Raw genomic sequence first — 11,805 nt, 5'->3', positions numbered from 1 at the left:
TTGTATATATGTGTATATGTATATATATGTGTGTATATGTATGTATGTGTGTATATATATATATATATATATATATATATATATATATATATATATATATATATATATATATATATATATATATATTAAATACATGTTACAGCTTTTCATTATATTTGACATTAATAAATAGCAGTGCGAAAAGTATTATTGATGTTTGTTCTGGCTGTAGTTATCCACCTATTTATGGTTTTGATTTATCACGATATCCACAAATTTGAACAAAAATCTATAGCTGCATGCACAATTATGTTCACACTTAATTTCTAAACCTTAAACCGATTAAAAGTCTATGGGGATAATAAACTCTTCTTCATCTAGTTTCTGAAGTAAAATTCAATATATTATTAGCTGCAAAGTTAAATTTTTCTTGCCTTGAAAAATACCAAGATTGAAGTCAGATATTTTTTTTTCTCTTAAACTTTATTTAACTTTGAGTAAATAAATAGAAAGAGATAATAGAAAACATACTCAAATGCAAAAATTTGTTGGATTTATTTTAAATTTATCGACTTTCGACAAGTTGACTTTTAGTCGAAGTTGATAACAATACTATTTAAAACCAATATTGACATTACTCTCCGTTCTATTGGAAAATAATAAAGCTCCGATATTTTTTGCAGTGTAAAGTATGTGTTTTCATTATTTTGATGATTTGCTACTTGAATGAAGGTAAAACATAGCATAAATCAAGCTTTAGAAGAGAATCATGTGGTTACAGGTTTTATCTGTTAATACTTTAAAAAGTATTATTGATAAAATTTTCTTCAGGATCACTCAAATGATACAGCTCTTACATAGCCCACCTTTTTATCTGGTAACCAAAAGACATGATATCTTTATCAAGATGATCGAAAAGTTTATCCTTTTGAAAATGTTTTATAATTTACCTATTGACACATATTTCGTAATCCATTTTTACTTTAAAATGATTCATAATGCTGTAATAAATCTGTCAAATGATTTTTGTAACAGGAGGGTTATTTTTTGGTTGTTAAGCAATATTTGTTTAACATTATCAAGTCTTTGTGGCCGATCTTTTTATACAGAAAAAAAGGTGGAAAAAATAGTTTACAAATGTCAGCGTTTTCTGGAATCATCTGCTTGTTTCAATGTGCAATTCATTTGTATGCTATTTCTTTTTTACGATGCTTGGTAAAGAGAGCAAAAAAACTCACTGAAACATTTTGTATGCTAATTCAAATTTCATCACTCACATCCATCACAATTAGACAATAAAATGAAATATTGAGATCTTTTAATAAATTTTTTCAACTGTTGTTCTTATTCATTAGAAAGCACGTTTCAACATCTGCCAAGTAAAGTGACATGCATATCACACTTTCAGCTGAAGCCTTTTTAACATGAAGGTGTAATCATCCTTTTCTGAAACTAAAGCTTTTACAAGCTTCTGTATAGACTTTATTGCTGTTTTGTTGCATTCTTTATATCAACTTCATTCCTAGAAAGCTTGAACAGTTTTTCTTTTATAGTTTCTCATATTGAACTTAAAAGTCAAAAAAGCTGTTGAATTACATTTCACCTGTATCAATATTTTTTATAAATTCACCTAAAAAAAACAATTAAAAGATAAATCACAAGAAAATAACATAAAATAATCACAAGGAAGTCAGAAACAAGTTATCATATAACAAATTCATACAGAAGTTTTGTTTCGTAAAAAAAAATTCTGTTGAATGATTTAATAATAAAAATTAGCATGTAACTGTAAATGTAATATGTTCTCTTTATTGTCTTTCTCCATTCCACTGAAGCGAAAATGTCGCACTTTCCTCATTACATTGAAGCAGATGTCTAAAATATCTTTTCAAAACTAAATTTATATATATATATATATATATATATATATATATATATATATATATATATATATATATATATATATATATATATATATATATATATATATATATATAAAGAATACACAAGTGACTTACAAATCATTATAATAACCTTTCTAAGTTAAAAAGATAGTTGTATATGCAATTTCTTCAGATCATAAATTTTGTTTTCCGTTAAATTTTTCGATTAAAACGTATCTCAAACTTAATACTTTTCTGTGTAGAATTTCGCACGAAAAATGATGTGAATTAATTGAAAACAAATGCACAAACTTAATTACAAGAACAAACGCCTTGACCACAACAGTACTGTCCAGTATAAAGACTAGAAAACTAAACTGTGTCACTTTGCCCCAAGTTACCCTAGAGCATTGCCTACGCTCATACAACACACTTCAAAGTTGGTGAAGAAGTTCAGACAAATGTGAAAAGAAAATACAAATTTAAAAAACTTTACACAGTACAAAGGTTTTGACTTAAAATAAACTATAAAATACTATAAATTATTTTAAAATGAAGATTTAGACGGGGCCTAGTTGATACAACATTGGCTCACATTCTTCTTAGTCCTGCATTTATACTCGTTTTTTATTTTATTGACTTCACCAATAGCCAGTAACGAGATTGTTTCGAAAATATCGTCTATGTTTTTATTCTTTCGACTTGAACATTCAATATATGCAAATGGTTCAGTTTGTTGTATAGTTCTTTCAATCTAAAAAGAAGTTAAAATAAAGTTCAAACAATCGCAGCATTTTAAATAGTAATAAAAAAATCTTTTAGATGTTTATGAAGTGTTTCAAATATTTTGTAAATACTACGGTATAGTATTTTGAGACCATTTTTCTATCACATTTGTTGAGTTCCTGCAAATCACATTTGCAACCGCAAAGGATAACGGGTGTATCGCGCAAAGTTGTTTTGGCCTCCTTAAACCACTAAACAAACAAAAAAAGTAGCGTTACTTTTTTATACGCATAATTTAGATAATTTACATAATTGAAATTTTCATGCACTATTATAAACTAAAATAAATTTGTTACACTTAATGCCTTTTATTTATTTTAAGAATGCATCGTCAAAATATTATATTTTATCTTTATTTTACGTTTTCTAAGCTCTGCTTCATATTTATATTGTTGTAAATGAAGTATGAGTCAGACTCGATTATGTAGTTAACATGCGAATAAAATTATAACAATAATCACTTATCTTACCTTGTGTTGAATGTTCTCTAATGATTCTGGAAGATTTACATCAAAGCATAACACAAAAAGATCCACTCCGCTAAATGATAGAGAACGCACATGATCGAATTCCGAAGAGCCTAAACAAAATGAATTCTTTATATAAATATTTTTTTTTTACCAAAATGCAATTCTATGGGTACACCTGTTAATGACCTCATTTCAGATACTTAAAGTATCGAACCATTAAAATCGCGAAATAAATGATATGTTAATGAATAATGTGAGAAATGCCTTTAAACCTAATTACTTTTTAAAGAGATTTTAACTGAAAGTCACCTGAAGTATCCCAAATTGTTAGTCTTACTTCTACCTTGTTTTCAAGTAAAACTTTTGTTTCTGAAGAGTCGAAAACGGTGGGAATGTGTTGCTAAGGTAAGATATTTCGTTGTTGCAGATCATAAATATATTTCGTTATTGCAGAATGTAAATAGACAAAAGGTCAATATTTAAAAATTTAAAAAATTTTCTAAAATATATGTTAACTGATAAATTACCAGGTATGTAAAAATTGTAACTAACACTTGCCTCACTTGTTTCTCCTTCCACATATCTTTTCCATAAACTTGTTTTCCCGCATTTTGAGTCTCCTAAAAGTATTACTTTGTGACTCTTCTCCATAGATTTCATCTTTACACTTTTTCGAAAGTCGGTCAACTTATTAACAATCAATGAACAGCGTTCCGAAAACTTAAAATTTTTTACTCACATAAGTCTTTCTGTACTACGCAAGTATGCGATAATGGGGAAAGGGTATACAGAAAAGCCAAAAAATAAAACGCGATTCTTGAATTTAGCTTTCTTTTCTTTTTTTTCTAACTCTTACTTTCATTTAACTTAATTTTATTTCATGATAAATTTTTTTGTCTTCCTTTTACTCAAAAAAATAAAAAAGCTGTCTAAAGATAAACAAAGAAGAGGTGAATAATTCATACCATTTATGTTTATTAAGCGAAAATGATTGCCACCACACGTAAAAGAAGTTTATTTTCCTTTTCAGCAATGATATAGAACAGCAGTGTAAAGCTCTAAAAAGTATCAATGATGTGATACTTATAGAGCTAAACTGAAAAAAAAGTGCTTGAATGGAAGTGTTACCCTAATTAACACTACGTAGAGTCTGACATCTTCTTAATGGCTCTCATAAAACATGGAAACGAGATCGTTTATTGTTATAAAATAATAAAACTAACTTTAACGATTTTCGTATCCGAGTTTTTCTTATTATGGTTTACTTTTGAATTAAAAGAAAAAAATGCTGTATGAAAAATATTTACTTGTAACAACACTAAAATTACCCAATTAGTTTTCTTTTTTATGGCAGAAACTTCATTATTTGTTTTTATTTCGTATTTCTTTTGGGGACTAAGGTGAAACAATTTTAGAATATTGTTTTTTAACTAGAGCAAATTTTGTAATTATGCAATAAAAGTAAATTATTATGCAATTAGAAATTATTTCCCAGACCTTTCTCAGTTATCTCTATGAGATTAACTTAGTACTAATCAAGCCTTATAATTAAACTAATCGTTATTATAAATAAGAACGATTAGTAAAATACTCTGAAGATTAAAGGCACGTTTACTATTATTATAGCATGTTTACTATTATCATACAGTTAGTAGAAAATAGGGAGCACTATCTTCCTCGCTTGGGATCGAGTGAAAAGGTTGATTAAAATATTTTTTTTTCTAATTTCAAAAATAGCTTAAAGTTTATTTTTTCCTGTCAGATTTCAAAGATATTTTCAATTTACAAAATGAAATAATTTGTATTCAACAATTTACAATAACTGTTACAATACTGTTAACATAAATATTACTATTTACACCATTAACATTATCAGCATATTTTAAAATACACAACACATGTACTTTTATTTAATACTTAAATTAGAAATAAAATACACAATAAAAAGTAGTGAAATAACGTTTGTATAACAAACATAAACACAACTTTTTAGCACATTTTTTTATCACTTTTGTTTAAAAGTGGTTAAATAAAACAACATCGCGTAAATGTCTAACAGTAATTTAACTTTGAAAGCTCTGGTAGAGCTTCCCCAATACGTTTATGCCTTAAATAAAGCATCCACCATGCTTGGTGTTAACGTCTCGGAGATTCATCCGGAAAAAATCGGGAAGTTCAAACTTGCTCTCTCCTTTGCAAAACACAACTTTGTAAAAACATTTTGAATTTATTGTGGCATCTAAATAAAGTATGCATGGTGCATCTATCTACTTATTTGTTAGAAGAGAAACTAGGACCTTAATGGAAAGTATAAAAATGGAGAGACAATTGGTTTTAGCCAGGGTGGCAACAGATTGATCTCGCCTAATTTTACAGAATGGAAATATGCCTGTTTATTTATATCTAGTTAACTGAAGAACTAGAAAAAAAGACTACACATTTAAATTTCTAAAAACCAATCAAAATATTTTAAAAAATCCTCAAAAAGAACTATCCGCAATTGTTTTAAAGATTAACATAACTGAAAGAATATAATTAAAAAATGAGCAGTCAAACCCGTTAAAACATATTTCTCCAGAATCTACTGCTTGAGCAAAGCCTTGTGACTTTGATCGACATTTGTAGATGTCACTTTGTGTTCACTATTACTTTAAAAAAAAAAGTTTTGATGATTTTTAATAATTTTTTGGTCATTTTTAAAAATTTTTAGCATGTTTAATTGTGTTTACATTCATTGGTTTAATTCCACTTTGCTTTAATTTATGCGTTTGAAGTCTTTTTTTTTTTTTTTTTTTTTTTTTTTTTTTTTTTTATAATACAGAAAAACTAAAATTTACCAATTAAAATTATTCTTACGCGGAATCACGATTTACATCATTAAATTTTGATTACGCAAAAATATAAAAATGTTTTGCTATTACTGCGGTAAACCATTTATACGTGGTTCTTTATTACCACGTTTTTTCTTTCGTTTTTTTCCTCGTCACCACGGTAATACTGAGGTATCGATATCACTCTCTAACAACTAGAAGCACGTATATTTTTAATCACTAATTGCGTGATAAATATCCGATGATTTTAAACAGTTATTCGCAGTAATTAAATAAGATGTCCTTGAAACAAGTTTAAGATTCCGTTGTCACGTTAAGTTAGAAAATTGTTAAATCTAATAATTTACCGTGATTACGGGATATTAATCTGCGCGCACAAAATGTTGACGTTTTGTGCGTGCACAATGCATGCACGGACAAAGCAGCTTTCGAAACTAGAAACCTAGTGTTTCCTAGTCGCCACTAGCCAATATTTGAAGATAAATTTAGAAAGTAACTTTTCACAATAAACAAAAATTGACACGTTATATTAGAAATATGTTATTAAGTTAAGTCAACGAATTTTTAAATGAAGACTTAAAGCAGATAAACATCAAGTAAACCAAATTTAGAACTTCTTTTTGAAAATCAGCTGATCGTTTGCTTGTTGTGTCAAGAAACTCTCCTATATTCTTTATGAACAGCATGAGGTTCAAATGATTATATACAAATAGAATATTCGAATATTATAAAGCAACCGTCATTTATACTTTATATTATAGTTCCATTTTTAAAACTTACAACTATGTTTCTAAACAAATGCTGTAATATACGTTAAAACCTGTTGTTTACTGAATCCGTAGCCAACCGTCACGGGATTTGAGGCGAAAGCAGCTAATTTCTTCATCCTTTTCTAGCAATTGCTTTTGCCAGGCCGTCTCCCTGTTACATAACTTCCGTTAATTTGACCATCAAAGTTGGAAAACATGGAATCTTTGTAAAAATATAAATATAGCTATTGTTAGGAGATCTAATTTTTAGTAAATATATTTTTTTTTTCTTATTGTATTTCAAAAAAAGTATCAAAACTTAATTACCGTCAACCGGGGCTACTTTACTCCTACGGGGGTTACTTTGCACCGATTTTGAAAAGTTTTTGTAGTTCACCAGTTTGTAATAAATTGTAAAAATGAATATTTTCTTGGAATCATAAAATGTTTTGACGAGAATGGAGCAACAGTAAGTATCATGATAAAATCTTCAGATAATTGGAAATGGCCTCTGAAAAAAAAAGATTTTTTTGATTTTTATGAGATGGCCTATTTTTGTATTTTTATGAGATGGCCTATTTTTGCATTTTTATGAGATGGCCTATTTTTGTATTTTTATGAGATGGCCTGTTTTTGGATTTTTATGAGATGGCCTGTTTTTGGATTTTTATGAGATGGCCTGTTTTTGGATTTTTATGAGATGGCCTGTTTTTGGATTTTTATGAGATGGCCTGTTTTTGGATTATTTTTTTTGTTTTGTTTTGTTTTTGATGTTTGTTTATATAAAAGAAAATATTGCTGGGCTTTTTTTTTTTTTTTTTTTAGAGTTTCAAGACCATATTTTTAAATACATAAAATAATTTAATTATTTAAAGTAGCGTTTTATAAAATTGTTCACTTTTTACTTGAATCAACTTTTTCCGCAATATATATTTTTTGTTAACTTAAAAAACATTTTTTTTGTTTGGTGCAAAGTAACTCTCTTATTGGGGAAACTTTGCACCAATTTTAAAACCTCACCAGTGCATATTAAATCTTAAATTTTTTTTTTTTCTTTTCTTTACAAAGTTAAAACAACATTTTAGAACTTGAAAAATCCATTTATTTTATAAAGCAAACTTTTTATTAAGCTTAAATTTAACTTCAGTGAAATAACCATAAAAAACGGAGTAAAGTAGCCTCGGTTGACGGTATTCGATTAAAACCATTAAACTTATTTTTGTTACAAGCTTTAAAAGTCTATGTATGAATATTAGCTTTAAAAACCCAAAGTTTTGCTGTTTTAAGCGCGTAAAGAGTTCTATTTTAACAAACTTCAGCAAAATTTGATTTTTAGAACAATTTTTAGAATAATTCTTTGAAGATATTGATCTTAGTGCTTCATTCGCTATTATTCGTTAAAAACCTAAAAACTAATTCCAAACTTACAGTTTATAATTCTATGATCAAATAGTGACTATATTTTAATCAACAAACCTGTTTGTTTCAATACGGAACAATAAAAAGTTGTTTAATAAAAACTTAATAAAGTTAACCTAAATAATTTAAAATGATTTTATTGCCGTACATAATTCAGCGAATAAGTTGAGACCATTTTACAGTGAATTGGCAATAATAACATTTAAGCGACATTAAAATTTGATTGGTCCAAAAGAACAGAAGCGAATGTTTTATAGCCAAACAAATCTGCCCCTGAATAGAATTTCAATTTTTTAGAATTGTTCGCTCAGTAATATGAGATACATAGACTATATTCCAATTGTAGGTAAGTGCAGATGAAAAGTGGACATGATGACAGGGGATGAAAAGGAAATGACACAAAAAGGAAAGGAAACAGAAAACAGTGGATGAAAAGGAAAACATTTAAATGAAAATTTAAGTTTTTATGACCCAAAAATAAGAAAAGGTATTTCAAATAAAAGCTAATTAATCGAAAAACGTTCCATTTTTAATAAGTGATTTATATTCTTGACCATGAGGTAATAGTAGTTAAAATATGTTGAAGCTATCTGTTTGTATAGACAACCTAACCGTGATTCTCCGTTTTATTTTGCGTTTGTATGGATGAGCGAGTCCAGTAAAGGTGATCTCAATGTTTTTTGCCTAGATCTTAGCCAACAGGCTGGTAAATTTCTTATGTAAACATGAAGCAAGCGAGCCAACCCTTCAAGCTAGGACTTAACTTTAAAATGCGTGTGCTGACTTTTCTTTAATGTAAAAGATTGCGCGTACTATCATTGGTCATTAAAAAAAGCCGATTTTATTGGCAAAAAAAAGGACTTTAAATGGGATCATCGTATAGTATAAATCTTTATAAATTTTGTTAAAAGCTATAAAGTTAGGATACTTTATAAAAACCTTGATTATGATTCCTACAAAGTTAATTTATAAAGAGAAGTTTGCTTAGCTACAGGAAAAATCTATAATAAAGATGAAGAGTTGTAATTTGGGCCTATCGCCGGCCATCTTTAAGATATTTTATCTTGATAATGAGTCCAGCTCGGCTACTGAAACCCGTGCTTACCTCAAAATCAATAAGTGTGTGTGTGTAAGAGTTACTCTAATCATGTAAACACACTTTTAAAGGAAGCATGTTTGTCGTGCTAGCTTGGCTAACGGGCTAGCCCTTATCCATATAAAAAAAACCCCAATATTATATATTAAAGTATTTATCTTTAAGTTATACAAATTTCTATCTTTTAAAATACACCTAGGAAAAAATCAGACTAGTTTTACCCAATTATATATATTTACTAGATATCTAACTCGCGCTTCCGCAGTGAAGCAAATTTTTTGCCAGCCTGAAATGACGCAATTATAGTTAAAAGCAAAACAAAAATGAAGTATTGCCAGTTTAAATAAAACGGCTACTGGCATTAAAAGCTTTAAAAACTTGGTTTACTTTTTCTTACGGAATTTTTGTGAAGTTAATATATATCATTGGTTTTAATTTACTGATGGGAAATTAAATCGATTTTACTAGCTTAAATAAGAAGCCCTTTGTAACAAAAAGTTTCGAAGTTAATTTTAGCAATCAATCTTTAATTATAGTATTATTTAATGTTCTAGTTTAATTCAAGTTCATTTTTCTTCTGAATATTTAAAGAACTAAAATCAAAGTCTTTAACAACTATTTTCAAGCTTTTCGAGTAAAACATGGTTATTGAAGCAGAAAGTTAATTGATATTTGCATATTATTAATCATATTATTAATTGGTTTTTTTTTTATTTTTTAAACTGAATTATTAGGTTAACGCATTCACAAATCATTTACAATTTGAGCCTCTGTATTCTAACGTTAGTAATGAATTAAGTACAGTTCTAACATTTTTGGAGCAACAGCTTGCCTGGAGCTATAGCATGTGACGCATAGAATTGTAGTTGAAATGGTATTTTTGTGAGCTACGGTTGTTATCTAGCTAGATGTATTGTTTAATTTTATTTGTTAATCTCGTTTTATAATAAACTTCAATTTAAATAATTTCTATTTTATGAGTTTTTGTTTTCAATGTTAGTTTTTGTTAAATTATTAGAAATTAGTTATCAATTTGCTAGGTATTAATAGGCTACTGCTTTTGAATTTGGTCAACGGTCTTTCTAAGGCCGTAAATATGATAGCTTGTTGAAACTTGTGCGGTATCCTTATTATCTTTTAATTTTTTTTAATGCGCCCAGGGCATTGATAAAAGCTGAGAGCTTCTTGTAAGGAATTTTCTATCATTTTTTTGGCTTCACTTGACTTAAAATTTTAGATTTTTTTCTGATATTTTTTCATATTTTACCCCAACTTTCACAACTGCACTCATTCTTTTTTAAAAAAAGTTTCAATCATCAAAATGGAGACACAATGACTTTCGCATCGGTATATATATGTCTGGGAAAATATTGATAGTATTTTCATATAAATTTGTCTGAACATGACCCTTAACAGTTTTCTTAAATCAAATTTAAGATTTTTCAAAACTTTTGACCAAAAATTTTTTCTTAGTACCTAAATATCTCAAGAATGATAGCTCCTAAATTTTTGATATTTTAACATACTGAATATGTAAGCTTTTGAATCTACTTTATTAGAAACCAAACAAAAAAAACCTTTTTTCAAATTTTGGCTAGCCCTGCGTCCTACTATGAGTTGGTCTAAAATTTTAACTTCAAAAGTTTCAAAGCTAATCTGCTCGCAAAATTGTTTTTTCCCACCTTTACTCTATCGCATGTAAACGGCAAGAGTTACGTACTTCAAGCAGTTAAGTTATTTATCAAGCAATATCTCAAAAATTGTGAATCAAAATATGAAAAAGCATGGTGGACAAACAAAACTTGAGAGTATAGCAGAAAGTTTGATTGTCAAAAAAAATATTCACATGAACTGGTTTCCAAACTACTAGATTCTCTGGACATTAAACTTCCAGCTAAATGTCATCTCGATAAAAAAGAGGTAACGGGTTCTCGCTTCAAAAATAAAATGACATGGGTTGATTGGGTTCAGTCTTTTATAGAGAGACATCATCTGACGAAAAGTGTTGCTGACAACGTAAAACGTAATAGGGTTCTAGTAAACAAAGAACCTTTTAACAGTTACTTTCCGTAATAGTACTCAACAAATTCGTTTGAAATATTCTCATGAAAACCTGAAATATAAGTTTCTAAACATAATACACTCCCTGTTATCTGTTTACATCTTTAACTGTTTTTTTCTCAGTAGAATGTGTTAATCTAGCAATAATCTAAAAGAGTAAAACATTAAATAAAGTTCAGTCACCCCAAATGGCTTTTCATTCTCATCTCGTTTTGGAAGCCCCCAAGTAAAATCAGAAAATCAAGGTATTTTTCTGATCTAGTGTAGACCAGACTTTATTAAAAAAGAGGTAGCGATGAAGTCAACATTTTTCTCTTATGATGCAAAAATTTTAAAATAGTGTTCATCTTCTCTCCGGTTAAAAGTAATGTTTTATACAACACTGTTTACATTATTTACGTAAACAGTTGACTTGAACCACCCTAATAGTGTGAATCATAAAACTATTTAAATAAAACAAATTTCTTTGTAACTTTGAGTTGAGTTATTATAAAGTATAAGGAAATGCTAATCTTCAAATGATTTTAAAAA

The 11,805-nt window shown here is 28.1% G+C and overlaps 1 protein-coding gene across 6 annotated transcripts; it reads right to left on the bottom strand.

The window, feature by feature from the left end:
- Nucleotides 1–2,433: 2,433 nt before the first annotated feature.
- LOC145190363 (uncharacterized) lies at nt 2,434–6,955 on the bottom strand. Of its 6 annotated transcripts, XM_090090788.1 has the most exons (8): nt 5,975–6,501; nt 5,675–5,766; nt 4,084–4,176; nt 3,671–3,838; nt 3,428–3,518; nt 3,119–3,228; nt 2,741–2,839; nt 2,434–2,616 (listed from the first exon to the last, which is right to left on the bottom strand). In XM_090090788.1, exons 3-8 carry the CDS (start codon nt 4,084–4,086, stop codon nt 2,434–2,436), a joined length of 654 nt encoding a protein of 217 aa, XP_089946914.1. In that variant the 5' UTR covers nt 4,087–4,176; nt 5,675–5,766; nt 5,975–6,501. The 6 variants fall into 6 exon arrangements, with proteins under 6 accessions (XP_089946914.1, XP_089946917.1, XP_089946918.1 ...); XM_090090791.1 differs by lacking the exons at nt 5,675–5,766; nt 5,975–6,501 and adding an exon at nt 6,797–6,955; XM_090090792.1 differs by having other exon boundaries at nt 3,677–3,838; nt 5,675–6,116.
- Nucleotides 6,956–11,805: the final 4,850 nt, after the last annotated feature.

This window comes from Hydra viridissima, unplaced genomic scaffold (assembly GCF_058129835.1).
Source record: "Hydra viridissima isolate aposymbiotic clone 2 unplaced genomic scaffold, HvirCarnegie_v1 scaffold_6, whole genome shotgun sequence".
Classification (NCBI taxonomy): domain Eukaryota; kingdom Metazoa; phylum Cnidaria; class Hydrozoa; order Anthoathecata; family Hydridae; genus Hydra; species Hydra viridissima.
Note: the sequence above shows the minus strand (reverse complement) of the source record. Positions and strands in the feature narration are given on the sequence as shown.

Coding starts and splice junctions, on each gene's coding strand:
- LOC145190363 (XM_090090791.1), bottom strand. Junction 3,229..3,427: donor AACAATTTGGGATACTTCAG/GTGACTTTCAGT, acceptor CATTTTGTTTAG/GCTCTTCGGAATTCGATCAT. Junction 2,617..2,740: donor ACAAATGTGATAGAAAAATG/GTCTCAAAATAC, acceptor ACTTCTTTTTAG/ATTGAAAGAACTATACAACA.